Genomic DNA, 27,491 nt, shown 5'->3' with positions numbered 1-27,491 from the left:
CATTTACATTAACACAGAGAATAAAAAAAATGTGCAATGAAAATTACTACACAGTCACTCAAAAGATAAATGAAAATGTGAACAGTTTAACACCCACAGAGTTCTTTCTAAGCCATTTAAAAAGTAAGCCTTCTTCAAACTGTAATTTAATTCAAGAATGAAGGGTAAGGGAGGCGTTAGTAACTACAATTATTTTCCAAAGCTAACCTGAGAAAAATAAAAGTAACTTTCAGTGCAAAAAGTTTGTTTTTAAGGTATTTTCTCAGGAGATAGGTAGATACATAAGTAGACAGACAAATAGACAGAGGTATCAGTCTTTCACTATACCCAAGGTAGGTTGAGAAGATGGTATTCATTATACCTAATTAAAATTGACACAAGGGAAGGAGGGTTTCATCAGCTGTCAAGTGAACCACAAGGTTAGCCTGATCCAACTCAGTGATCTGGGGAAACACAAACTTTTTGTTATTATAACAAGTATTGCTGCAAATACTGCATATGCTACTCACCTTCGTCTCTGTCTGTGAAATGATACCACGTCTTTTATAAGTGCTTTGTGTAAAATAGATTACAACTCAGGTGCAGTGTTCCAGCTGTACAATGCTAACCCATTCAGCTGTACATTACTAATCCAAGCTCTGGTGTTGTACCCCGGCAGCTCTGGCCCATGCTCACACTGTAATGTCCGACCCCTTATCAGACAGAGCTGAAGTCAGACAAAGGTAACAACTGCTTTTAGTAGCTAACAGGACAATAAAGCCAAGTTTTATCCAAGTATTTTGGTCTTAACATATTACATACCTAAGATATATATTTTCAATCATCCAATTTAGAAATTACCTCTTCCACTCAGCCTTAATAATTAACTATACACCAGGCTGAAGTAGCCACACAGCACAGAGGCCGAGTGCTGGCAGTACTCTAGCACAGTTACAGAAATCTCCACGTGAACTCCCAGGGAGAGATGTTAAAGCAGCAGCACAAGCATGACCATAGGCATCTTTCTGTGACTTACAAAAGCTCTGTGTCGAAGACACGTTTCGGAATCTACATGACTGCTCCCATGGGGCTATTAGACAGTACATAAGCATTAGACAACGTGTTAATTAATCTTATGTGCACACAAGGGCACGCACGCACGCAGGTAGCTATGTATTCATATACAGTAGACCAATGGGGACTTTAAAGCAAACACTAGAGAGGGTAACGAGGGAGGTCGGGCAGTACATTATCTATAATCCCAGCAGTGGGGAGGCCGAGGCAGTACTCATATGGAGAGTTCAAGGCCAGCCTAGCATACACAGCCAGATCCTGTCTAAATAAATGAGTAAATAAGGAATACATCATTAAGCACAAAAGCTGTGGTAACTTCCTAAGTTTCCAGTCAAGTTATTGACCATGAAAATTTCACATATTAAAAGACTGAACAAGAGGGCAAAATTTTTATTGCACTTAATCATAAAACACAAAATAGTCAACAAAAACCACAGCCAAATCCATTGCTAGGTGACAGATACAAGTCATTTATATATAAACAGTATTTTAAAACAATGTTTTAAAGCTGAATCATAAACATTACAGTACTATATTATGGTGATAGCACAAAAACTTTCAGGAGAAAGTATTAGCTCACAAATGCATAATTCTCTCTATTACATTTTAAAGGTAAGAGAAACTTTATCTCCACTCATACAGACCTTTAACAATTTTAACAAAAATGTTAAAATTAAGCTTCAGAGTAAACCTTTGCTCCAACTCTTGGCCTATGAGAGGCTCTCCCATTTCACAGAAATGATCTTGTTCTCAGATTTAGTCTTCACTGGCTGCTTCCTGCTTACAACACAAAATAACACCATTTCTTCTGTTGGAAAGCTCAAAATTTAAAACTCCACCAGCCTCCTGGTTCAATGTTTTCTCTTCCTCTTGGGTGCAGTAAACTCTGTGGATACAAGGTTAAGAAGTCCTTGGATTCGTTTTTAAAAATTGACATGTAAATGACAGGCTCAAGTAATTATACACATTTCACCTGCATATGTGTTAAACAATCTAACCCAACCAACAACGTCCCAAAGCCAAGACCCTAGAAGGAGACAGTGAGGGAGATAAATAACAAACGCATATACACACTCACACACACACACCATGCATGCATAGACACTAAAATGTAGTGTGTGTGTGTGTGTGTGTGTGTGTGTGTGTTATGTATTATAAGATGACACAATGAAGTCACCATATGGTTCAGGTTGGCCTGGAACTTGCTATGTGACCCAGTTAGCCCTCAGACTTGTAATTCTCTTGTTTCAGCTTCTTGAATGCTAGGATTAAAGGTTTGTTTGTTTATTGAGACTAGATCTCAGAGTATAGCTCAGGCTGTCCTCAAAGTGGATATCCTCCAAGAGCTGAAGTTTTAAGTGTGTGCCACCATACCCAGTGACACAAGTATCTTAAGATTAGACAGAGATGGTTGCTAATTTAAAATTTAAGAGAAAAAAAAAATTGAAGCTGACATGCATGCGAATTTCCTAAAATGAAACTGCATTTTAGAGACTCTGATCTCCCTTGAGACAACAGGATTCCAATCTTACTGAGATGCCAATGAGACAGGAGATCTCAGTCACCCTGAATCCTATGTCATAATTACTAAGTTGCTTGAAATTCCATATGCTTTCCATACAATTAGTACGACGCCAGGGCACCAAACTGAGTTGTCTAGGCTTGTGCAAAGAGAAAGTGAAGAGTCTGATCCCATGACAGTGAAACCTGGAAACGAACACACATTCAAGTATTCTGCATCTTTCTGGCTCTCATAGCTAAATGCCATAGCTATTACACAAATAACCATCATTAAATACACAGAAACAAAAACCTTAGAAAGACACATAGAGAGATAGTCCTCATCAATGAAGAGTAAAAAGGAAGTGGGGAGAGGGGTGTCAGGAAGAAGAAGAAAACAGATTTAGAAGAGAAGCATCCAGGATGAAGAGCTCAGCAGGGCAGGCGCCTGCAAGCAGCTTCTCGGGTGGTGACAGCAGCAGAGTCACTTGCAGGCGTCCACATCCTACCTGGATGTTATCACTGCTTGCTGGCTGTGGAGTGAGACCACGGTCACCAGTGTAACACTGACAAGTTCCGACAGGCTAATGACAAGGGTCAGAAGAATGAGTCGCCGGTAGTGGGGTGGGCATAGCCCTGACTCTGCAGGCCCAAGTCCCTGCAGGAGCTAACAAGATGCATACTTTTCCTTACCTGCTTTGCTGAAGCCATCCATCTCCTCTTCCTCCTCCTCCTCTGTAATAACAGGCATACTCAGGCGTAAAGACTTTTCTTCCTTACGTTCATTCGGAATACTACCTAGGAATATTTAGAGATAGTGAGAAATGACTGTATACAGAAACAAGGAATACTGATCTTAGATGTTTCAACACTGAAATTATAGTAACACAATTATGCATTCCAGACTAGAAATCCTTTAAATGTTTATTTTCTAATTAGCTTACGAAGTAAGAGGTTTCCCTGTGACTATCTCAGCCTTAGATGACCCCTCTCTCCATCTGTCTAATCTTTTCTTAAGTGTTAAGATTCTGTGTCACTGAGTGTGGTTGCATACAGCTATAACCTCAGCACTCACAGGATATCCACTTTGAGGACAGCCTGGGCTACCGTGAGATCCAGCCTTACTTATTTAATTAATTAAAATACAGGCAGGCAGACAAACAGACCGACCGACCGACCAACCAACCAACCAACCACAGCACTCAAGAAGCTGAAACAAGAGGATTACAAATCTAAGATATGACTGGGCCACAAAGTTCCAGGCTAACCTGAAATATATATTGAAACCCTGTACCTACAAAAACAAAACAAAACAAAAACAACAACAACACCCTCTGCTGTGAATATTATTCTTTTATAACACAAAATAGAGAGAATGAAAGATACAAAACTTGTGAGACACCTTATTTGATCTTTATTACATAAAACAGGGTGCCATTGAACAGCTTTCCACTTGACTATTCTGAATACAAACACCTTTCCTTAGCTACACGAGACACATGCTCACATCCTTCTCCAGTCCTCTCTGCAGTGAGTTTCCATGTTCAAACATGCTAGAGTCGAGCTGGGATGGAGCTCAGTCAGTAGAGAGTTAACCTAAACACACACTGTCCTGTGTTCAATACCCAGCACCATAAACCAGGCATGGAGGCCCACAGCCTATAGTCCCCAACACTAGTGAGGTGGAGGCAGGAGGACTGGAAGGTCTTTCCTGACTACACATATATATAGGAAGTTCAAGGACAGACAGACATTACAGGAATTGAATCTGGCCAGAAAGATTGAGCAAACGTCCCCCCACATGAATCCACAACCTGCCGCCCATACTCGCCCAGCATTTACCCAGCATCCTCCTCCCGTATGCCAAGATGCTCAGCACGCTTGTCTCCTCCCATCAGCCTCTGCGCTCATCTGCACGTCAGGTGCCCTCTAGTGCCTGCCTACATGCAAGGCACAAGTGGCTGTTACCATTCCTAACTGGGAGCCACTGCAGCACCCCACTTTAGTCTGTTACTCCTACCTACCACATTGTCCCTGGTTTCAAGGAAAACTCTAGTCATGTCACTTTCTTGCTCAAGTTTTTCATACACTTCACCTCTGCCTACCAAATTAAGCCTAGGCTGCTGAGGACGTTTGCTATGATACAATCTTCATCATGCTTTTCCAAAATCACTAAAAGTTAACACTGTTTACACGTGAACTAACATGGGCCTCACTCTATACACCCTAACACTACCCTTTTCAAGTCCTCTGCTGGCTGGCTGCCACCATGTGGATGCTGGGAATTGAACCTGAGTCCTACAAAAGAGCCAGTAATCCTAAACACTGAGCCATCTCTCCAGCTCCTCTAGTTTTTTTTGTTTGTTTTTTTAATAAATGCAAAATACTTCTTACACACATCATCATGTATGTATGTATGTAGTTGATTGATATGATGCTGCTTGTATTGTAATGCTAAATATTGGCCCATAAGGCCTGATTATGCCCAGAGATCAGAGAGTCTGCAAATAGACCCAAATCTATGTGACCTTCCTCACAAGTTATTCATGGTGGGGAGTATCAATGCCTATAGCCTATAGCTAGGCAGAATTGAGACAGGCAGGGCTTGGGGTACCCAGGCTTTGGGTCAGAGGAGAACCATGAGGAGAGGGAGGAAGGTAGAGGAGAAGACACCAAGGGGTAAGAATCTTAAAATAACGGCCATGAAGGCTAGCTAATTGGGTCACCTCAATGGTCTTTGTTTTATTTCCAACCAATATGTGAAGGCAATTTGGAGAAAAGAGAAAGGGTAGTCTTAAATGATGTTAATACAATTTTACACCCATAGTAAAAAAAACCACCTCCACTTGCATATATAATAAAATGATTCAAATGTATCAGAGACGTGAAAGTGGCGCTTCAAGTTACAAAATATGTAGGAGAAAACACTGAAAAACTGTCCCCAGGTAAGATTTTTTTATATGCAACACAAAAATCATAAATCATAAAATCAAAAATGGTAAATTGTACTTCTTCAAAATTACACTTTTTAAGGCAATGTGGTAGTGTGTGTATGTAGCAGCGGCACTTGAGAGGTGGAGGCAGGGGGTTCAGGGATTTTAAGGCATCTGTATTTACATAGAGAGCCAAGGTAAGCTTGGGCTGCCTGAGTCCTGTCTTCACAAAAACAAAACAAATCATGACAAACAAAGTTAAATTATTATCCTTTTTTTTTTCCTCCTTGAGAGAGGATCCCACTATGTAGCCCTGTTTGGCCTGGAACTCACAGAAACCTCTGTACAGCTGACTCCTCAGCACTGTAAGGGTTAATGGCAAGTACCATCATGTCCAATAAATTCTTATCTTTGTAAGAACTGGTATAAAAAAAATGAGAAATTCAGCTACATTCTGAAAAAATATATGCAAAATAAAATCCTGACTACTGATAAATCTCCTATCCAAAATATGTAACTCTCACTGGTCAATAGGAGTACCTACTCAACTGGAAAAAACTGATCAGGGGCTAGAATGGGCTGCTCTTCCAGTGTCCAGTCAGTTCCCAGGACTCACATGAAGGTTCACAACCATCCTTAAGTCCGGGAACTTGATAACCTCTTCCGGCCTTTGAAAACACATGTGGAACAGATGAAGGCAAAATATCCATGCACATAAAATAGAAAAGAAATTTTAAATCTTTTATTAAAAAATATGTGGGGTAGGGGACTCATAAGAACACACCTCCATAGTTGTTAAGGAAAAGTCAACTGGGACCAAACTGACCCTGTATGGTTATGAAAAGAAAAACACTGTAATAGCCAAAGCTGCTGACTCTGAAACCAAGTGGAAACTGGCCATTTCTGGTGGGAATTGGAATGGTAGTGTTGTGTAACAGTTTCCTGTGAGATTGAAACATCTTATCCTTCAGGGAAGCTCTTCAAACAGGAAGGTACACAACTCAAAAAAAGCTTCAGGAAGCCCCTGAAACAGACCAGATCCACTAGGCCCCTCCCTGCCAGAGTAAGCAATAAAAGCTGTGAGTCTCTCTCAGAGGAAGGGAAGCCAAGCTTCAAAGAAGACTCTCAGAAAAACCGAGCTGCCAAGACTCTGAGACTAGACCAGCCACCTAGAAGCAGAAACCATCTGGGCTGTCTGGAGGAGATTTAGGCCAGTGTCACTTGAAAAGGACACTCTCCAACCTGTTGAGCTGATCACATATTGTACAGTTGTTCCAGGTTCCCAGTTTTGTGAGCTGTCACCTATGCTGCGGTGGGCTTTGGTGATGCAGCTGTTCCTATAAATAACACCAATAAAACTCACTGCTGACCAAGTTGGACTTTGGTATCCATACTTGGTTTGGTCTGTCATTGGATCCCTATCATCTGGGGTGAGTAGAAGTGTATGCTGTTGTCTCCCCAGGGAAAGTGTTGTCGTACAACATACAGTTACTTTGGAAAAGTGGCAGTTTTGTATTTACCCAAGATGTGGGATTTCTGGATCACATGACTTAGGTTTATAGAAAAGTTTTACATAAAAACTGTAATGGCTTTTTTCACAACTGCAGAAAATGCCAACAGCCTAAATATCTTTTGGCTAGTGACTGGATAAACAGTGGGACATCAGACAGTGAAATGCTATGGGCAGTGCAGGAACTGGTCATAGATGAGTAACAATACAGCTGACTCTCACATTTGCCTGGTTCCAAAAGCAGAATAAAAGTTTGCCTATTTCTCTGAAGCAGAGAGAGAAAAAGAAAAGTCTGCCAGGTAGAGTCAAGGCAGGTCTCAGCCTGTTGGCAGATTTCCTGACCTACTGAGGTATGGAACAATAGGAGGGGGTGCATCTGAGGCTCAAGTTGAGGGGCTGAAGATTCTATTGACCTTGGAGGAACAAACAGAGAGGCCTCTGGATGAAAACAGATATGTTATGTTATATGAGAAATACACTTGCTGCTGGTGCGGTACTGACCTGCCGCCCTCCCATATCTGTCTCTGGCATCTTTCCTCTACCTTTCCTGTAATTATCCACTCCCTGCTTGGAGGACTATTTGACTTTGCACCAGTGGGACTGGTACATACATGTGTTAACTAAGTTCTGGTACACACCTGCATTAACTAAGTCAAAGCCCAAACCCAAAGGGTACATATGCTAGGCATGGTGCAACGTGCCTTTAATGCCAGCACTCCAAAGACAGAAGCAGGTGGATCTCTATGACAGGACTACATAATGTGACCTGTCTCAACAACAACAGCAACAACAACAAAAGTCACATACTGTATAATTCTGTTCATATGGCTTTCTGGAAAAGGCACCTCTATTAGAACAGAAAACATGAGTGGTCACTCAGGGACCAGAGGAAAGAGAAGATGCCGACTGCCAAAAGGCACAAGCAAAACTACTGCTTTACTCTAGTGGTTGGGTCTTCTGGCACCATGTTCAATAGGATCAGTGGGCTTCCTTGCTTCATTCTCGGCCTTAGAGGAGGGTTGTTTTACAGTGAAGTACAGTGTTAGTCTTGTGTCTGCACAAATCCATCAGGTCCCATTTCCATCACTGTTCCCACCATGAGCAGATACTAGACTTGCCAGTATCTTCTACTGAGAGGTTTTCTTTTAATCAGCTACTACGAATTACACTGGCTTATTTCTCATATCCCTGGGATACAATAGGTTGCTGGATTTGATGTGCTTTATCTAGGGAGGAATTCTACATGTGTGTGCTCATGAAAGACACTGGATTTTAGTTTATTTCTCACAGTAACAACAAGCTAAAAAGTGTCCTATTTTCAGAAAGAATTTGCACAGAAACATCAGTCTTTTCTTAAACATCTATAAGCTGGGTGCCATGGCACTTGACTAATCCTGGCACACAGGGATACTCAAGCAGGAGACTTCAAGGCTTCCTGAGCTGCACAGCAAGAGCATGTCTCAAAGAGCTGAAGCTATAGACATGAGCAGGTGTATGCAAGACCAATCAATCCCCGGGACTGGAAAAAACAAGTGCACAGAAATTTCCAGTACAGCATCTTGAAGTTTCATCCCCTTACTAGATAAAAGACTATTCTGATTTTCTATCACATGTCTTATGAGAAATTTATAATCTGTTTAGTTATTTAACTTTCTAGACTAATAAAATTACCCAGAATCTCCTTATGGAGCTTTCCAACTCTGACTTCTGTAAAAGGATCCCTCACTTTACTAAAACTTTTGCTTACTTTTTTTTTTTTTTGTCCAGCTGATCCTAGAATACATTTTACATATAAAACTGGCCATTCACAGTAAGTCATGAAAAGTGTGTAGCTTCTCTGATAATGTACAAGTTCATTTTCCACTCACATCAACCAGTTCTGCATAAGCAATGTTCTAGTGTATCATGGCTAATGTTAGGCTCTCTCTGTACATCTATCTGTTTTTAAAAAATTAAAGGAGCACCTATGTCTTCTCTCCAGGACAGGGTTGTATGGTTGTCTGTGGTGAACCTGGCCCATCACCTGCTTAGAAGTACACTTCTACTGCAATATATCCCTTTATTCTCATATTCTCTGTAGCTACTTTCACAAACTGGTAGCTGGGTAACTAAGCTGTGAAAAAAAAAACAATTAACAAAAAAACAAAACCTGTCTGTATGGTTTGAGCTAGAGAGGTGGCCTAGTGGTTAAGAGCACTGGCTATTCTTCCAGAGGACCAGGGTTCAATTCCTAACACTCAAATGGCAATTCACAGCTGTCTGTAACTCCTGCTCCAGAAGATCTGACACCCTCACACAGACATACATACAGGCAAAACACCAATGCACAGGAAATTAAAATAAATTTTTTTAAACATTAAAAAAAAAAACAAACTGTATGACTCATAACGTCTGCAAAGCTCATAAAATATCAGCTATTTGGACCTTTTACAGAAAGTTTGTTGGCCCCCCCCCCCCAATCTAGAGAACATTTTATATCAAGGTTGGATATTAGGTACCATCAAGTATCTTCTCTAATAATTATTAAAGTTAATATATATTTTCCCCTTTGGCCAAATAGAAGATAAATTATATTAATAGGCCCAGGGAACTACACCATGACTGCATCCAGGGACAACTGGACTCAGGAAGTTTTCAGCTTGGAGGCTGTTTTATACTGTAAAGTTTTGCTGCTCTTGGGTTTTTTTGCTTTTTGTTTTTAACAATGCCCAAATTTGTCCTAACAGTTGTCTTCCCGGTACCCACCAGCTTCTGAGTAGCAAGCTTTCCTTGTGAAGAGCTTCTTGGCTGCCCTTAACAAAAGGAAAGGCTTCTTCCTCTGAATTCTCCTATCTGACATATACTTCAATTCTCCCTCCCCAGCCTCAATACAGGAAAAAGAAAACATGCTCAGAGCCCATAAGTTTCCTTCTCAAACCCCTAAACTCTCTATATTTGAGTGGTGGCATGCTGCAGGCTTTTAACTAGCTGCCTCCTCCATGGGCCATCTTGTTTTGTTTTGCTTTTATTTGCTCTTTTTCTTTTCTTTTTTTAAATCCTAAACCTCTCTGGTATGTTCTTTCCAGAGAACAGACTCCCGTTGTCCTAGGGAGGTGGTGCATGGCCCAGCTCTGAGGCTGGGGGCATGTTGTTGCTTTAAGACAGGCTCCCTCTACATAACCCTGGCTATCTACACTAGATAGACCACACTGGCCTTGGATGCCCAGAGCATTCCAGAGGTAGCCAGAAGTGTTCTAATGAAGTCACTAAGTATCTGTTAATGCTTGTTGTTTTCTGCCATTAACCTGCCCCAACTTCAGGAAGCTGAGCATCTGTGCGATTCTTGAAAAATCAAATCATTAAAATACACAGCTGTGTAAGCACCAAGTCATGAGGACATTTCACAGACTATTACAAACCAAAGTCAGGAGGAGTCTGATGAATTTCACTGAAGGAGAGAGTTTTTAGAATGCATTACTTATTGGCCTTTCCTAGATGTAACTTTAATTCACATACATTGTTACTAATAAAGTTATACTGACTAACAAATTTGATATAATCTCTAGGGTCAGCAACAAGAGCCAAAGAAGCTATGAAATTGGGTTCATTTTTAATATTAAATTCCATGATTTTCCCCAACAAGTCTCTTTCTCTTGTTGTGGGACAGGATCTTACTATGTGGCTCAAGCTGGCCTTAAATTGGGAATCTTCCAGCCTCCAGAGTGCTGGGATTAGAGATATCCTCCAACTAACCCAGCCCTAGTCCATCCTAGAAATAAGGACCTACTCTTCCGCACCAGGTCTTTTAAAACCAAAGTACCTTTACTCCTGGAAGACCTCTTCCTTCCGGCTGGTTCTGCTGGTTCTGCTGGTTCTCTGGTTCTCTTTCTCTTAGCTGCTTTGCCTTGTACTTGTCCAGACCCAGAATCAGAGTCAGAAGAGTCAAGCTTGGACTGCCGATGCCTCCTGGACTTGGACATCTTGGGAACAGAAACCCAGTTACTCACAGTAAAAAACAAAATGGTCCGAGGGCAGAGCACAGGAATGAGGAGAACAGGACACCTGGCATCGATCGGGCCCTTTACCACACAGGCTTGAACTACACGTAACTGGACAACCAGATTCCTGCAACTGCCTCGCCACCAGGTCACACTGGGTTTAAATGCCGCTGCTATCATGGAGAATGATAATGAATCACAGACACAGAGTCAGAAGTCAGGTCTGACTCAGAAATGTTTCCTCCAGGTACCTCCCATGGCTTGCCTAGCTCCAGGTATGACCACATGGCCCAGACTGGTCAAGATGGGTTTAATATCCCCACAACGCTGTGACTATTCACTGTGTTAGGACTATAACTACCAGGAAGGAAACACTAGCTTTGAATCTAATGCCAGAATCATGAACAGCACTGAAGAGACAGGAAACATGCGGAAGGAAGACCTAGTCCTAATGGTATGTAAGACCAGCAAGCCAAGGGTTTTGTTGCTGTTGTTTTGAGACAGGGTCCCTCTACATAACCCTGGCTATATACACTATATAGACCAGGCTGGCCTTGGATGCCCAGAGCATTCCAGAGCACTGGGATCAAAGGCATGCACCACCACACCTCCTGGACTTTTTAATTGAATCAGCTCACAAATTCCTAAACTTGCTTAATCAAGTGTTTTCAGTTACTGGTAAGTGCACTTCTGGTATCAATGAGTCTCCAAAAGCAATTCTATAAGATACCAGCTGCACCTCAAGAGGGAAAAGAACTACAGCCCTGCAATGATACACTAGAACAACTGGTGGGGTATAATATAATTAGTTTTTCAGAGTTATGTGATGTCATAAGATATACTTCAGACATTATTTGGCAACAAATTCTCTTCATAAATAAAAAGAATTCTGGTTAAAAAGAACTGGATACAACCCGTTTATCTTCTTTGGCGTGCCTTCAACTCACCCATTTACTGTGATAGTCCTACAGCAATCATGTAACAGATAACCAATCAAGAATCATCCTAAACATTGGTTATTAATTTCTATTCCTACAGTTGGAAAATGAGAGCTTGCTTTCCCATAATATAGACTCACAGAAAAAAAATCCAAGAAAATGTTAAAAAATTAACATTAAAGAAAAAATTAAGAATGTATTTACCGCCGGGCGGTGGTGGCGCACGCCTTTAATCCCAGCACTTGGGAGGCAGAGGCAGGCGGATTTCTGAGTTCGAAGCCAGCCTGGTCTACTGAGTGAGTTCCAGGACAGCCAGGGCTACACAGAGAAACCCTGTCTCGAAAAACCAAAGAAAAACCAAAAAAAAAAAAAAAAAAAGAATGTATTTACCAGTACTCACTTCCTCTCAATACTCCAGTAAATAATAAAGAACTCAGAAAAGCACAAAAACAGACATACAGTGGAAACAACACAATTATAATTTTGCATAGGAAAGTAGGTAACAGCCAACTTAACAGAAAAAAGGTTAAAAAACGAATGGCCACACAAGGAAACTCATTGTAAGACAGCCAACCCCACTAGGAATTGCACTACAACCACAGGGAGACACGGGGAACTGTGTCCTGGCCCCAGCCTCAGAGCTGGGCCATGCACCACCTCCCTAGGACAACGGGAGACGGTTCTCTGGAAAGAACATACCAGAGAGGTTTAGGATTTAAGAAAGAAAAGAAAGAAAGCAAATAAAAACAAATCAAGATGGCCCATGGAGGAAGCAGCTAGTTAAAAGTCTGCAGCATACCACCACTAGCCACTCAAATAGAGACATCTGAGGAGCTCCAACCTTCTGGAACAAAGCCAAAAACAAAAAATTGAGACCAAAATAAAAAGAGAAAAGGATTCAAAGGAAATAGGAGGAAACATCAAAAATTGTAATTAAATTAATATCCTTAATGACAGACACTGTATCCTGTGAAAAAGGGCAAAAGTATTTTTCAAAGAAACAGTATTTTCAGAGAATAAGAATATTCTCAGTTAAGAAAAAAAAAGAAGTCAGCACAAAAACTAAGAAACAAAGTGAATCAACAACAAAAATAAGATGACATTTAAGAAACATCCTAACAGAAATGGACTGAAAATAGCAAAGAAAAAAAAAAGGGTTAAGGGAAAAAAAAATGGTACAATACAAAATATTAATTTAAAGAAATTCCTCAGACTGAAACCATGTTCTGGCAAACGCCAATGATTAGTGAAAACCCCAATTACAATGCCAAGGGTGTCCTGAATTTCAAGGACAAAGAGCAAACTCCCAGAAGGCAGCCGAGGACAGGGAACACACCTTTGGAGTTCTAGGCAAAAGGAAGAGGAGAGGAGAGACCGCAGTGGTGGCTTGCTGGTCAGGCGGTGAGGGCTCCCGGCTGCAGCCCGCATGGCTGGTACTGTCTTTTAAACTGTGCATATGGATTCTGTAGATGAAAACTAAGGTGCCACCTAGGAAAGAACTTACTAAACAAGGACCTTACCTGGGCAACAGCTGAAAACGCCTTTGCTTTTATTTTCGCTAAGGACACTGCTCTTTCACATCTCTGGAAGGAAAATGAAGAAGGAAAGCCAAGGTGAAACATGAACCTTAGGGAAACTGAAAATCCAAGGACCTGTCCTCAGGATTAAGACTGTTAGTGTACACAGTGATAAGAAGTCACACGTGACACCCTCGGCTAGCCACATGGCAGGTGACATAATGCCACCCTCGGTGGTGAACCATTTCCTTCAAGGCTCACGGAGGAAGGAGTAACAAAAGCCTTAGGTTAAGCCATTCTCTCATCTGCCTGTGCCTAAAGATGGCTCCATGGGTCAGATGAAACACTGGGCACAAGCCTTACCTGCCCGAGAACTGACAGCACCTCCTGTCACTCTGCCCCACTGGCTCAAATCGCTAACATCTCACTCCCGACCTGCCCTCTGAGTGACCTGCACAGCCCATGTGGAGAACAGACTAGCAACCACAAAACACACAGAATGGACTTTTCCTGTGTCTTCACAATATGGCCCAAGGGGCATGACACTAATGAAGCAGAATTAGTCCCACATAAAGGGAAGAAGCCATTAACAGTCTGCTGACCTCCGGCTCCTCTGAAGTGCCTTCGCCATTCACTTCTCCATCTTTAAGTTTGGGTTTTAAGGAAGGATTCTGAAAGAACAAAAATTTTGTTTACACATGATTATATATACACATTTATAATTCTGTTACTTAAAGATAATTAGTAGATTACAATTTTAACAGAAGAATGTTTACTTTTAGTTACTGTAAAACCAGAAGGTAGTTTCAAATTACTGCAGCACTGTCCTACCGCTGTGCTAAGACCATGGCCAAAAGCACCTCGGAGAGGAAAAGGTTCCTTCACCTCCCAGCTTCCCATCTACCATGCAGTGGCTCAGGGCAGGACCCAGGAGGCCTGGAGACAAGGACAGAAGCAGAAGCCATGGAGGAACTCTGCTTACTGGCTTGGTCCCCGTGACTTGCTCAGACTACTACCTTACACTACCCAGGACCACTGCCAGGGGCAGTACTACCACAGAGGGCTGAGCCCTCCCACACCCATCAGTAACCAAGAAAATGCCCTACAGACTTGTCTACAGATCAATCTAATGGAAGCACTTGACACAGTTGAGGTTTCCTCTTTTCAAATGACTCTAGCTTTCCTCGAGCTAACGGAAAACTAACCAAACACTGTCTAAGATTACAAAGGTTCGTGCTGGGAAGAAAGCTTAGTGGGTTAGGACATCCACTGCCACCCTGATGACCAGAGTTCAAACCCTGGGCCCCACATGCTAGAAGGGGAAAACCAACTCCTGTGTGTTGTCCTCTGACCTCCATAAGCACTCAATTCACAAGCACACAAACAAGTAAGGGTGAAAACATTTTTTAGACCAAAAAGTTTCAATAGTTCTAGAAATCACTGTTAAATCATATAAACTTTCCTAACTAATGAAGAATTCCATATACCTCCTGTGGCATTTAAAAAACTGGCTAGGTATGCACAACTTTAATCCCAGCACTGAGCGGGGAGGGGGGCAGGGCAAAAGGATGTCTGTGGAGTTCAAGGCTAACCTGGACTCCACACTAGACTCACATTAGTGAATTCAAGGACTAAATAAAGAGAACGTGCCTAAAAATAAGAAGAAAAAACAAAACAACCATGGTATGGTGGTTTGAATATGCTTGGCCCACGGGAAGCGGCAATACTAGGAGGTGTGGCCTTGTTGGAGGAAGTGAATCACACTGTATAGGCAGACTTTAAAGTTTCCTACTGCTCAAACTCTGCCGTTGGATCAATATGCAGAACTCTCAGCTTCTCCAGGACCTGATCTGCCAGAGTGCTGCCATGCTTCCACCATGATGATCATGGACTGGCCTGTAAGCCAGCCCCAACTAAATGCTTGCTTGCCTTTATAAGAGTTGCCTTGATCATAGTGTCTCTTCATAGCAATGAAATCCTGAGACACATAACTAAGCCACAGAAGACAGACAATGCTGGAGACAGAGAAGAGCCTCACCTGGGTTCAGTGTCCCCTACCATGCAGAAGTGGAGCTGGTGGGACCAGACCCTCAGATTCATGAGAAAAAGTAGTTTTCCAAAATTTTAGATGTAGTCCACTAATATTTACATGTTGGTAATGAATCCTAAGTTTTACAACAATGTTAGAATTCTGCACCAAACAAAATTAATCTAGATTCTGGGTTTAAACTAAAAATAGTTCAATATTAACTCTCCCCCCAAGCCCATCTGTAAAACTGAATAATGTCATGCCCCAAGCCTAGTAAGGAAAAGGCCCTAACGAGGAAGGTAACGCCCTCCAGTCTCCATCCGCAGCAGCGTGGCCTCTACAGCACTGCAGACGTAAACATCTGCGCATACCACAGGGGGGACAGCGAACAGCACAGCTTACATACCACAGGGGGGACAGCGAACAGCACAGCTTACATACCACAGGGGGGACAGCGAACAGCACAGCTTACCTTCCTTTCCTTGTGCCACTCCTGATGCTCCAAAACTATGTTCTTAATGTTGTCGAAAAACTCCTCCTTTACCAGACTGAGAGCTTTGTCTGGCATGGACTTGTCTGCAGAAATAGCATGCTTCATCTTTTGATAATGATCATGAACATTCAGCATTTCCTAAACGTAAAAAGAGGATTCTTTTACTTCTTATGCAATGTGTGTTTTTTGTTTGTTTGTTTGTTTTCTGATTGTTTGTTTTGTTTTATCCTAAAAGACAGTGTCTTGCCATGTAGCCCAGGATACTGCTGGAAGTATAGGCATGTACCACCAAGCCCGGTCCTTTATTTCTATCTTTGATGAAAATATCTTTCTTTTTTTCCTCTTTTTTTTTTTTTGAGACATGGTTTCTCTGTGTGGCCCTGGCTGTCCTGAAATTCACTCTGTAGACCAGGCTGGCCTAAAACTCAGATTTGTATGCCTCAGACTCCCAAATGCTGGGATTATCAGTGTGCAACACCACAGCCTGGCTTAATGACAATCCTAAAGGCAAACTAACTCAAAATACAATTACTCTCCTAAGTGACTACAAGTTGTAGGATATATGGTACATTACAGGAACTGTCAGTATCTAGTTAATGAAGTCATAACCTCAACATATTAACTGTCAACAAAGCCACTTTCCCCAACTTCAAGAGTATAAGAACAAACTCACCTCCAATACATCAGAAGTGATAAGTTTCATTACACGATCATTTGGGTCCTTAAATTTTTGTGTCACTTCAGTTTGTTGAACTTTTTTCTTCATTCTACATGAAAGCTAAATACAAAGAAATGCCTTTTAAAAATGAACATCTTGGGCTGGAGAGATGGCCCTGTGGACAAAGGCACTCGCTGGGCAAGCCTGGTCATCTGAGTAGATTCCCGGGAATCCCCATCAAGATGACAGGAGACTAAAGACCACAGTGGTCCTACTGTGTACATGTATGCACACGCATGACCACCTACATACATCGCCAAATACACAAATGTGCACAACAGTAACAATTTTTCAAAACTGTTAAATGGACATCTTTAAAGGAGTAAATTTACACAAGAACAGCTCTCCCTGCACACTTGTTAACCAGCCCTTTTCAGAGTCCACTGGGTTTTTCTAACTAGTAGATGCTTCACTGAATGCTATAGAGTCTGCCCAACTTAGAAAGTCACTTGATTTGCCAGGAGACTACCTGCTCTTCTATCTAGTGTCTCAACTGTTACAAAACTGAAGAAATGGTGGGATTTATTAGATGTTCCAATTTTTTATCAACTGAGATTTAAATTCCTTATTCTTCAAGTAAGCCCTCTTGACATTCGAATGGAGGAAGGCACAAGGCTGAGGGAGTTAGCTCAGTGGTTGAGGGCCGGCCTCGAATGCATGCGGCTTGGGGCCTGTCCCTCAGCTCTGGAAAGAGATTTAAAACGCAGATACAGACAGATGTCAGATTACGTCCTGCTCACAGTAATTAGCTTCACATGTGTCGTTCACAAACACCCTGTACTCAAGTGCAGAGGCTCAATTCTGTCTGCAGAGAAAATAAAACAACCAGAAAACATTTTTCTTATTGCAAAAGAGCTGCAGCTTTGAACACCACTAATAGACTTTCCATTTTCAAAAGAACAAAGCTTGGGGGCTGGAGAGATGGCTTAGCGGTTAAGAGCACTGACTGCTCTTCCAGAGGTCCTGAGTTCAAATCCCAGCAACCACATGGTGGCTCACAACCATCCGTAATGAGATTGGATGCCCTCTTCTGGTGTGTCCGAAGACAGCCAGCGACAGTGTACTCATAAATAAAATAAATAAATAAATCTTTAAAAAAAAAAAAAAGAACAAAGCAGGCTCTGGATAACGAATTATAACTGCTTGTTTTGAAAATGACTGTTTTTTTAAGCTCGGCGGTGGTGGTGGTGGTGGCGGCAGCCTTTATTCCCAGCACTCAGGAGGCAGAGGCAGGGGGATCTCTGTTCAAAGCCAGCCTGGTCCACATAGTGAATTCCAGGACAGCCAGGGCTACACAGAGAAACCCTGTCTGGAAAAAACAAAACAGAAAAGAGACGAAATGATATTTTAGGCAACATACCAGCTTAGGCATCGCTGTGAAGTGGAAGGCTCTGTCAAGCCGAAGCTTCCTGAAAACAAAGGCTGCGTCGAAATGCTGTGCATTTATCAAGTCTTGCTGAAATCTGATGACGTCATCCCAATCCTTCAAGGCAACCCTGATCTACAGCCAGGGGGAGAAAAGCCGCTCTAAATACACTGGATCCTTTTCCACAAACGTAAACCTAAACACTGCTATTTCCACTTAACCCCTTTATTATTTAAACAAAACAAAAAAACAAAAGCAGTGCCTGGCACAAGTTTCTACCGAGGGACAGGGACAGTGATCACCAGGCCTTACCTTCTGTTTTGGCTGGCACAGCTGTGTGTTGTACAACCCGTACAGAAGATACAGAGCGCCAACTCTGATCTGGAATGTGTGTGGAGGCAAAAAGTAGCGCCATGCCAAAGCTAAAGCTTCTTTTGCAAACATGTTCTTTTTTAAATTTCTCATTTTGCCACTATAAAACAAAGAGGAAATATTTCCACTGTTAAATAAATATAAACAAAGGCCTTTGTCCATACTTCTGTAGCCAACCACTAGGAACTAGATGGAGAATCCACACCTTACCCTCTTGTAATTCAAGCAGAAAGAGCTTATTTTCTACTGTCCTCAACACCACACACTGTCAGGTAACCATGCCACCAAAACACTAGCCTTGCTGCCAAACTGATGACTATAGAAAAAGCTTGAAATTCATACAGTACTTAAAGCATTTAATATTGAAATAATCGTGTTGTTTGTTACAGACTCAAACACTCTGTGTATTTTAATCTATAGCATACGTTTCCCCAGTAGTCTTCATGATTTTCATCATTTTCTGTCCACAAGAAGCTTAAGTGAAAGTTACAGAGATAACCCAATCTAACCCATCTCCCCATTCATCAGAGCACAAAAGCAAGTCTGAAAAAGGAAACAATGAGAGTGACTTTGAGTGCATCATCAGAGTGTTCTGTGACAGGTCTTAAATTGGCAGATTAAAAATGTTCTCCATTTTTTAAAGCCACACACAATAGCACACTACAGAGACCCCAGCAACTGGAAAATAGAGATAGAAAGATCAAAAGGTTTACGGTTATCCTTGGCTACATACTGAGGTCAAGGCTAGCCTAGGCTACGAGAGACTCAGTCTCAAAACAGGAAGTTGGGGGTAGTGGCCCAGACTATAATCCCAGCAATCTGGAGACAGAGACAGATTGACACAAAGTCAATCTTTAAGTACAACCTTAGCTAAAATGCCTCAAAACACATTTAACTCATGAAAACAACTAACATTCACATAATTATATGTTGCATTTTTCATATTAGTAACAGCAAAATAAAATGGTAAAGACCTAAGCATCTTGGCTAATATAATTTATTACATCTCATTACAAATGGGGGAGGAGACTATTTTGGCTCGTAAACAATAAAAATGATAAGTACAGCAAAAGAATACGAAAGGCCTATGGTAGTGTTGAGACCAAAATGATTCCTAAAGAAAATCCAGCCAGGGTGAGGGGGAGTGAGCGGGGTGCAGTGTCACATGCCTTTAATCCCAGCTCTTAGCAGGCAGAGGCAGGGGGATCTCTGTGAGTTTGAGACCAGCTGGATCTAAACTGTCCTCAGTTCTAGGACAGTTGGGGCTTCACAGAAAAATCCTGTCAGAAAAGAGAGACAGAAACAGAGAAAAACAGAGGGGGGGGAGGGAGAGGAAGTCTACTACCTCTCTCTAGTGGAGTAACCTAGAAAAATTTCTTTGGTGTTGCCCCCACCTCTTTAAGTACAGTGAAAAGTAAGGATTTTAGAAACAAAGAAGACAACAGGTCGTGTAAGGTGGTGCACATCTTTAATCCCATCTACCTGGTACTTTCCAGGCCAACCAGGGCTGTATAATAAAACCCTGCCTCAAATAATAATTAATAATAATAATATTTAATTAAATTTTAAAAGTAAACAGGAAGACATAATAGATTTAGATGTTTTAAAAGATGAGGTCTCATTTTCCAGCCCAGACTGACCTCAAACTTGCAATACCCCTGCCTCAGCTTCTTGATTATAAGCCTATGACACACGGTAAAATTAACTTCCTCTAAGCCTCAATTTTCTAACCTGTAAAACATGGACACTTATACCTGCTTTTCAGAGTTCTTAGTTAAGTACGTTAGACAATGAATGCATTACAGTTAACTACATAAAACATCAGTTGCACAATAGATAATTTATGTTATTTTGTTTTTTGAGACAGTGTCTCCTGCAGAATTCTCTTTGTAGCTAAGATGACCTTGTACTTCTGGCCTTGATTCACCCCACATTCTGGGCTTAAAGGAATGCAGCCCCACAGCTGGTTTATTTCACCTTCTGTAATAATTTACAACTTCATTTGTAACAATTTACAAACTACGTAATAATTTACATCAATAGTATAAGAAGTTCTATTTTATTCAGCAAAAGTTCTAGTATGATTTCATTCAATCATTTACCCTTTTCAAGAATTTATATGGGCCGGGCGGTGGTGGAGCACGCCTTTAATCCCAGCACTTGGGAGGCAGAGACAGGTGGATTTCTGAGTTCGAGGCCAGCGTGGTCTACAGAGTGAGTTCCAGGACAGCCAAGGCTACAACCCTGTCTCAAAAAAACCTTATAAAAAAATTTATATGGTATTTATTCATATGGTATGGCAATTAATACAAATACCATATTCAAACTTGGGCAAGGTGGTGAATGCCTGACCTTAGAAGAACAAAGAGACAGGCAGATCTCAAGCCCAGTCTGGTATAATAGCAAGTTTCAGGCCAGCCATGTCTACACAATGAGGGCATGTCCCAAAACCAATAAAAACAAGGCATACCACATTAACCACATCACTGTTCTCACAAAATTGAGTCAAGAGGGAAATCAAAAGGTAGCAATAACTCTGAACACTAATTTCACATGTAGAACCACAAAATATATTGGTTCATCTCATTCCCACAATATCATGAAGTATTACTATCTATTTTACAGACAAAAAAGTTTGTCCCAGATCTGGGAGAGAAGAGCTGGGACGCTGTATTCAGAACCTGATGCCCAGGACCGCATCACCTCAGCTCTTCACCTTTATCCAAGACTGCCGCTCCAATTACGAAATAAGCTCTGGCAGGCGAGATAAGCACTTCACGCTGGAGAAAGCTAGAACTCCAGCCTCTCAGTCCCAAAGGGCAAAAGAATTCCCTAAAGAACTGTCATTTGAGTTCAAATATGACTGGCGAAGTGAACAAGCAAAAGGAGATAGGAATTTCCCACCCTAGGAAACGCCAGTGGAGTAGCAAAAGCAACTCAAGGCAAGAGAGTGAGTGCAAGGTACCAGCTAGTGAAGCTAGGGACAGAGTCAAAGCCGGCTACTGGGCTCAATTTGGGCTTTCTCCACCTAAAGACGATACACAGAGATTCAAACCCGCACTTCCAACGTGAACTGTTGCATGCTAAATGAATTCTTTCTGCGTCGGTGTGAATACTTTGTTTCTAACCGTAGATTCATTAAGGGAAAACAAGATTCGAGGAGGTCGAAAGGCAAAGGTCTGGGTGAGGATGGAGGTTGTGGAGATGCAGAGGGGCGAGCCCTCAGAGCACAAGGGCAACCCACGGAAACCGCCCAGGCGGAGGTCGCGGACCCAGGCTGCGTCCCCATCACACCCGAGGGTGAGGCACACCCACCAGAAGATGGTCGCGAACTTCATGCTACGCCAGAGCTCCGCAAAGTCCTCGAAGCGCACGCTGTCCATCTCTTGGAAGCGGCTGAGCAGCGTCTCGCAGTCAGTCTGCAGGCCCGGAGGGGTCCCCACGCCTTCAAGGTTTCCAGCGCCCGTGGGACGGGAGGCGGCGCCCACGGGAGTCCCCATGCTCACCCCGGGACCGGGCATCCCGGCCGGCCAGAAGGTCCTGTAGCACCGCCCCAGTCACGTCACGCACGCGCACGCCGTGACGTTTCATCCGGGCCCTTAAGCCCCGCCTTTATCCGGGTCGTTCCTGGCGCTTCTTGCGCATGCGTGAATGCTAGATGCTTTTAGTCTAGGTAGCTAGACCACGCCTTTGCTTTCAGGGCCTGGGAGGCAGAGGCAGGAGGGTTTCTGTGATTTACAAGCCTGCCTGGTGTATGTATCGAGTTTCAGGTCTACATAGAGTGGCCTCAAAATAAATAAGTAAATAAATAAATAAGATCCTCAAGTTAGATAGGTAGGTATATAGGTAGATAAAATAATAGAGCCAGCTAACACAATTGGTAGAACATGAAGACTCGATTTCAACGACAGCACCCAAAAGAATTTGAGGTTTTCATTGCCTCCTGGCTTATGTAAACTACATTCAGCCTGCCAGTCTTTTTTTTTTTTTTTTTAAAGATTTATTTATTTATTTATTTATTATGAATACACTGTAGCTGTCTTCAGACACACCAGAAGAGGGCATCAGATCTCATTACAGATGGTTGTGAGCCACCATGTGGTTGCTGGGATCCTGCCAGTCTTTTTTAAAGGGACCCTACAGTAGCAACCACCCTAACCTCCCTCCGCGTGTGGGAAGATGATCTAAAGAGAACGTCTTAGGAAAGGAACTCCCTTGGTTCTTCCTTATTGCCAAAATCACCTACAGTCTATACTTACTTAATTGAGTGATTAATTTGTGCCTCTCCAAGTAATATGCAACCACTCTTGGCAACAGTTGCTGTTTCTTACCCTTGTTGCCTTTGACAATCTAGCACAGTACTGTGTCAGGAGCACCTAATGGACACATTTATTTGGCTGAAGTAGCTCTCTAGAAATCCCACTTTTTAGCTTCTCCCGGGGGCTTGTTATGGGTTAGCATTCTGTATTTGAACTGTATTTCTGTTTTGAAGGCATACTAATCTTTAGAAAAGTTATTCTGGGGTGTGCTTGTAGAGATGTACTTATTTTATTGTTTTGCAATGGTGTGGTACACGTGCACGCGCGCACATGTGTGTGTGTGTGTGTGTGTGTGTGTGTGTGTGTGTGTGTGTTGGGGTTCAAAAATCGCCTCCCAAACCACACAAACACTGATCTTAAGCAAGAATAGTTTATTGAACATTGAATACTGAACATTCAGGACAGCAAAAAAAAACTTGGAAGCCTAATTGTGGTACTAATTGTTCTCAGGGTAGACATTTTATAGGAAAAATTAGGCTCAGAAGTTTAAAGGGCAAGGAGGGGGGCAGCTGGCATACTAGGCAAAGTAACTGTCAAGGTCATTGACCCTGAGTACAGTAAGGGGAGTGATGAACAGGGGAATTGCAGAGCATTGAGATGACAGAACATGTATGTTATAATCATAATTTTGGGCTTATTAGTAGCATTCTTCAGTGTTAGCCACAAAACCACAGTGAGCTCATACATAGATACAGGAAAGACTGCCCGGTAGTCAGCTCTGACTCAAGCTGTTTTAGGCATAACAGTTCATATTGACCTTTGATTTGATGGGTCCTATGTAAAGTTTTGTGGAATTTCTTAAGATTAGCCAACCTCAGCAGGGCGGTGGTGGCGCACGCCTTTAATCCCAGCACTTGGGAGGCAGAGGCAGGTGGATTTCTGAGTTCGAGGCCAGCCTGGTCTGCCGAGTGAGTTCCAGGACAGCCAGGGCTACACAGAGAAACCCTGTCTCAAAAAAAAAAGAGATTAGCCAACCTCATACAGAACAGTCATACAGAAAAAAACAGGGTGTGTGGTCAGGATGTCCTTGCTGTAAGCCCAGTCACTTCTCTGTGTCAATGACTGGCAGGCATGTAACAGCAACAATATGAAATAGCTGGCAGGCAGGGAACAAAATGGCTACAGCTATTCTAAGGGAGGTGAGGGTGAGTGTTAGACCATAATGTGTTGTTGATGTTTTCTTGTGTGACATTGTGACTAGGGGTGTGTGATAGCCATGACAAAAGCACACTTTGGAGCAGTCACTTCTCTCCTGTACAGGGATCCTGGTATTCTTAACTCAAGTCTCAGGTTTTCTCCCGCAAGAGCTTCACTGAGTCATCTTACTAGCTCAGTTTTTCTTTTTCAAATTAGTATCACTTATTTATTCATTCATACATTCACTCACATATCCATTTCAAGAGAGATCCTTACCTGGAACCTCCTAGATAGCTCAGGCTAGCTTAGAACTTGAGATTTTCCTGCCTCAGCCTCCTTGGTCCTGGGATTGCATGTGTTCACTACCATGCAGGACAAATTTTAGCTTTAATTGGCAATAATTCTACCTATTCTGGGTAATAATATAATATTTTGATATTTTTATATACGGTGAGAAGATCAAATTGGGCTAAGTTACTTACCACCAGTATCTCTTTACTTTAAAAAAATTCTTTCTTAATTTATTTTTGCATTTTCATATATACACCTGGTTTGGGTTGCCCCTCCCCTCCCCCTCCTCTCCTCCTGCCTCCATTCCCGCTTAAATCCTCCCATGCTCCCTGCAGTTTCCTATCACAGAGGCTGTTATCCTTCACGGTTTTGAACTCATTTTGTTTCTCCCTCCCCCCCGCCCCGTGTGTGTGTGTGTGTGTGTGTGTGTGTGTGTGTGTGTGTGTGTTATCATGTAGCTCCAGCTGGCTTGAAACTTGCTATTTGGTCAGGCTGGCCTCAAACTCACAGAGGTTACTTGCCTTGGTCTACCTCCCCAATGCTGATATTAAAAGCATGCCTCTCCTTATATTTCTTTGTTGCTGAAATTACTTCCCTGTAGGAAATATAAACAAAATTTATCTCAACCTAAAATTCCAATGACAAACTGAGGCATGATTCTACCAAGGTTTATACTGGGTGATCAATGGCTTTATTGGGATTCCTTACAGAGAATGGATAAGGAGTCACTTACAGGGGTGTGGGTGCTCCTACACACAAAGGTCTTATCTGAAAAGCCTTTATCGACCAGAAACGAGCCCTCACCATCCCCTAGTCTTCCTCAGCCTATATACTCTAGCCCCTCCAGAGACCTTGTTCAAGTAGAGCACAGCTGTATACCATAGGCAGCATGATAACTTGTAAGTGGACATAACTGAGCTCCCTCGGATGGAGTTTGCATGGTTCAAATGGCCTCAGACCTTAGCATAACTGACACAATGGAAGAATCATTGAGGCCTTGGAACCCAACAGGTAGACAGCAAGTACCACCTTCCAAAAGAAGAACATGGACCTAATCCAGCAGAGTCCATAGCTCTGTCAAAGTCTCTAAATGCACTAACCTAGCTTTTGGCTTCTCTAGCTCTGTTTGCTTCTGTCTAACTGTTCTTGCTAACTGAGCTGTGGTCACCCAGAATGTGGGTTGTTTGTTTGTTTGTTTGTTTGTTAGTTTGTTGGAATTAAAAGCTTACCCTCTGAAAGGCTCAGGACTATGAACACCCAGTGTAGTTGCCAACCTGCTAATACTTTCTATTGGCTTGAGCCTGTGTCTGAGTGTTCTTTTCTGGTGGACACCCCACAACAATGCACAATGTTCTGAATCTCTCATCTCACTTCTGGCCAGCCTTTCATCCTCATGATAAAATACTCGATGTAATTTGTTACCAGTCAGCTGGCTTGAGTCTTTTTCTGTAGTTAGAAAGAAGTCATGAGTAAGATTTGGCATTCCAGGCCCCTGAGTACCAGGATTGGGACAACAGCTTCAGAAAGCTTGTCACTTCAGCTCATAAACACTGTAAGTTTGGGGACTGAGAGTTAGCTCAGTGGTTACTTATGGCTCTGAGCCTCAGAAGCTAAGAGACTTATAGTTCCAGGTGCTCAGGAAGATGTTTACTGCTTTGGGCCTTTGTTACCTGAGTCTGGCTCGCCATTGCTGGCACATTTCCCATCTCTCTACAGCTACTCATATTGGCAGCACTTAGTGTCAGCTAAGCCTCCAGTCTTCGGAGTTGACACTCTTGGCCTCTAACAGTGACTGCTGTTACAATTCTCAGTCCTGGCCATTGGAGCCCTAAATTCCCAATAGTATCTCTTTCTTAGTCAGGGTTTTACTGCTGTGAACAGATACCATGACCAAGGCAACTCTTATAAGGACAACATTTAATTGGGGCTGGCTTACAGGGTCAGAGGTTCAGTTCATTATCACCAAGATGTGAGCATGGCAGCATCCAGGCAGGCATGGTGCAGGAGGAGCTGAGAGTTCTACATCTTCATCTGAAGGCTGCTGGTGGAAGACTAACTTCCAGCCAGCTAGGGTGAGGGTCTTAAGCCCATGTCCACAGTGACACACCTACTCTAACAAGACCACACATCCTAATAGTGTCACTCCCCGGGCCCAGCATATAAAAACCATCACAAGCTCCTTGCAGGTCTTTGGGTTCTGGGTCCCCCACTCTTGCAGCTTGGAAGAAATCTGGAACGCTCTCAGTGACAACAGCCTACCATCTTCCACTTTTGGTCTTCAAAGCATTCCATCTTCTGCAGTCTTGCTGAGCTTCTCTTGCCTTCTCTCCTTCCACTGTCCTTCATCATTTCAGGTACCTCAGCTCATGATTTTCTTCCCCAGGGTTGTTCTCTGGGTCCCTTCAGTCCCCTTCTTGATGCTATTGCTGTTATCACTGGAGCTTGTCACCGCAGTGAGGCTCAAGCTGCAGCTCTTGGGAACAACACATAGGAACAGACCTCCTCATTGAATCAGACAGTAGAGAGGGAGAGAGAAGAGGAGGGAGAGGGAGAGGGCTCTGCAGGAAAGGGTACTTAGCACCAAGACTGAGCACTTCAGGCCAAGCCTGGTGACCTGAATTTAATCCACAGCACCCAGTTGGAAGAAGGAATGAACTGACTCTTGAAAGTTGTTCTCTAGCCTTCACACATTTACTGTGGCATGTGCATATTTGCATATACACAAAATAAATAAATGTCATTTTTTTAAAAAAAGTTAAAGCCTAGAGAGCAGCCTAGCTATAGACCCAGAAGGGCGTGGTGGGCGGAATGTAAAAGAGCAGGGTTCTAATTTGCATCAACAGCACAGTAAAGCTTCCAGTTCCACCAATCAAAACCTTGTTTAAGCATCAATCATGAGGTTTACATAGGAGCCAGTGAGATAGCTCAGTGAGTAAAGGCACCTGCTGCTAAAACTGATGACCCAAGTTCAATTCCTGGGACCCACATGATGGAAGAAAAAAAAACAAATCTTATAAGTTGTCCCCGACTTCTGCATATACAGCCTGGTTCATGGACATGCATGCACATGCATACACACACACACACACACACACACATTCAAGCACGTGCAGAAAGACAGAAGCAGACAGAAAAAGAAATAGAGGCAGATAAATAAATGAATAAAAGGAAATAAAATAATAAAAGCTTTACATAAAATCCATGCATAAGCCTCACACATTACCTATCACGGCTTTCTCTTGGGGTGCAGAGGCAAACTCTTTCCCTTCTAGTCTAAGAAAGAATAACACAAGCTAACCAGGCTTGTAGGGTTCCCCAAGGCTTGCCTTGGCCTGGTG

The 27,491-nt window shown here is 42.5% G+C and overlaps 1 protein-coding gene across 1 annotated transcript; it reads right to left on the bottom strand.

Annotated features, from left to right (window-relative positions):
- Positions 1-1,414: 1,414 nt before the first annotated feature.
- Positions 1,415-21,923, bottom strand: Snapc1 (small nuclear RNA activating complex polypeptide 1). The gene is made up of 10 exons (XM_028789483.1): positions 21,722-21,923; positions 18,347-18,506; positions 18,029-18,169; positions 16,624-16,728; positions 15,930-16,088; positions 14,031-14,099; positions 13,432-13,494; positions 10,796-10,955; positions 3,247-3,351; positions 1,415-1,939 (listed from the first exon to the last, which is right to left on the bottom strand). The coding sequence occupies exons 1-10, from the start codon at positions 21,904-21,906 to the stop codon at positions 1,905-1,907; spliced, it is 1,182 nt and encodes a 393-aa protein (XP_028645316.1). The 5' UTR covers positions 21,907-21,923; the 3' UTR covers positions 1,415-1,904.
- Positions 21,924-27,491: the final 5,568 nt, after the last annotated feature.

The sequence above is a fragment of the Grammomys surdaster genome, unplaced genomic scaffold, assembly GCF_004785775.1.
Source record: "Grammomys surdaster isolate TR1022 unplaced genomic scaffold, NIH_TR_1.0 127, whole genome shotgun sequence".
In the NCBI taxonomy this organism is placed as follows: Eukaryota; Metazoa; Chordata; class Mammalia; order Rodentia; family Muridae; genus Grammomys; species Grammomys surdaster.
Note: the sequence above shows the minus strand (reverse complement) of the source record. Positions and strands in the feature narration are given on the sequence as shown.

Coding starts and splice junctions, on each gene's coding strand:
- Snapc1 (XM_028789483.1), bottom strand. CDS start 21,906: ATGGGGACTCCCGTGGGCGCCGCCTCCCGTCCCACGGGCGCTGGAAAC. Junction 16,089..16,623: donor TCACTTCTGATGTATTGGAG/GTGAGTTTGTTC, acceptor TTTTACGTTTAG/GAAATGCTGAATGTTCATGA. Junction 3,352..10,795: donor GAGGTCTTCCAGGAGTAAAG/GTACTTTGGTTT, acceptor AAATATTCCTAG/GTAGTATTCCGAATGAACGT.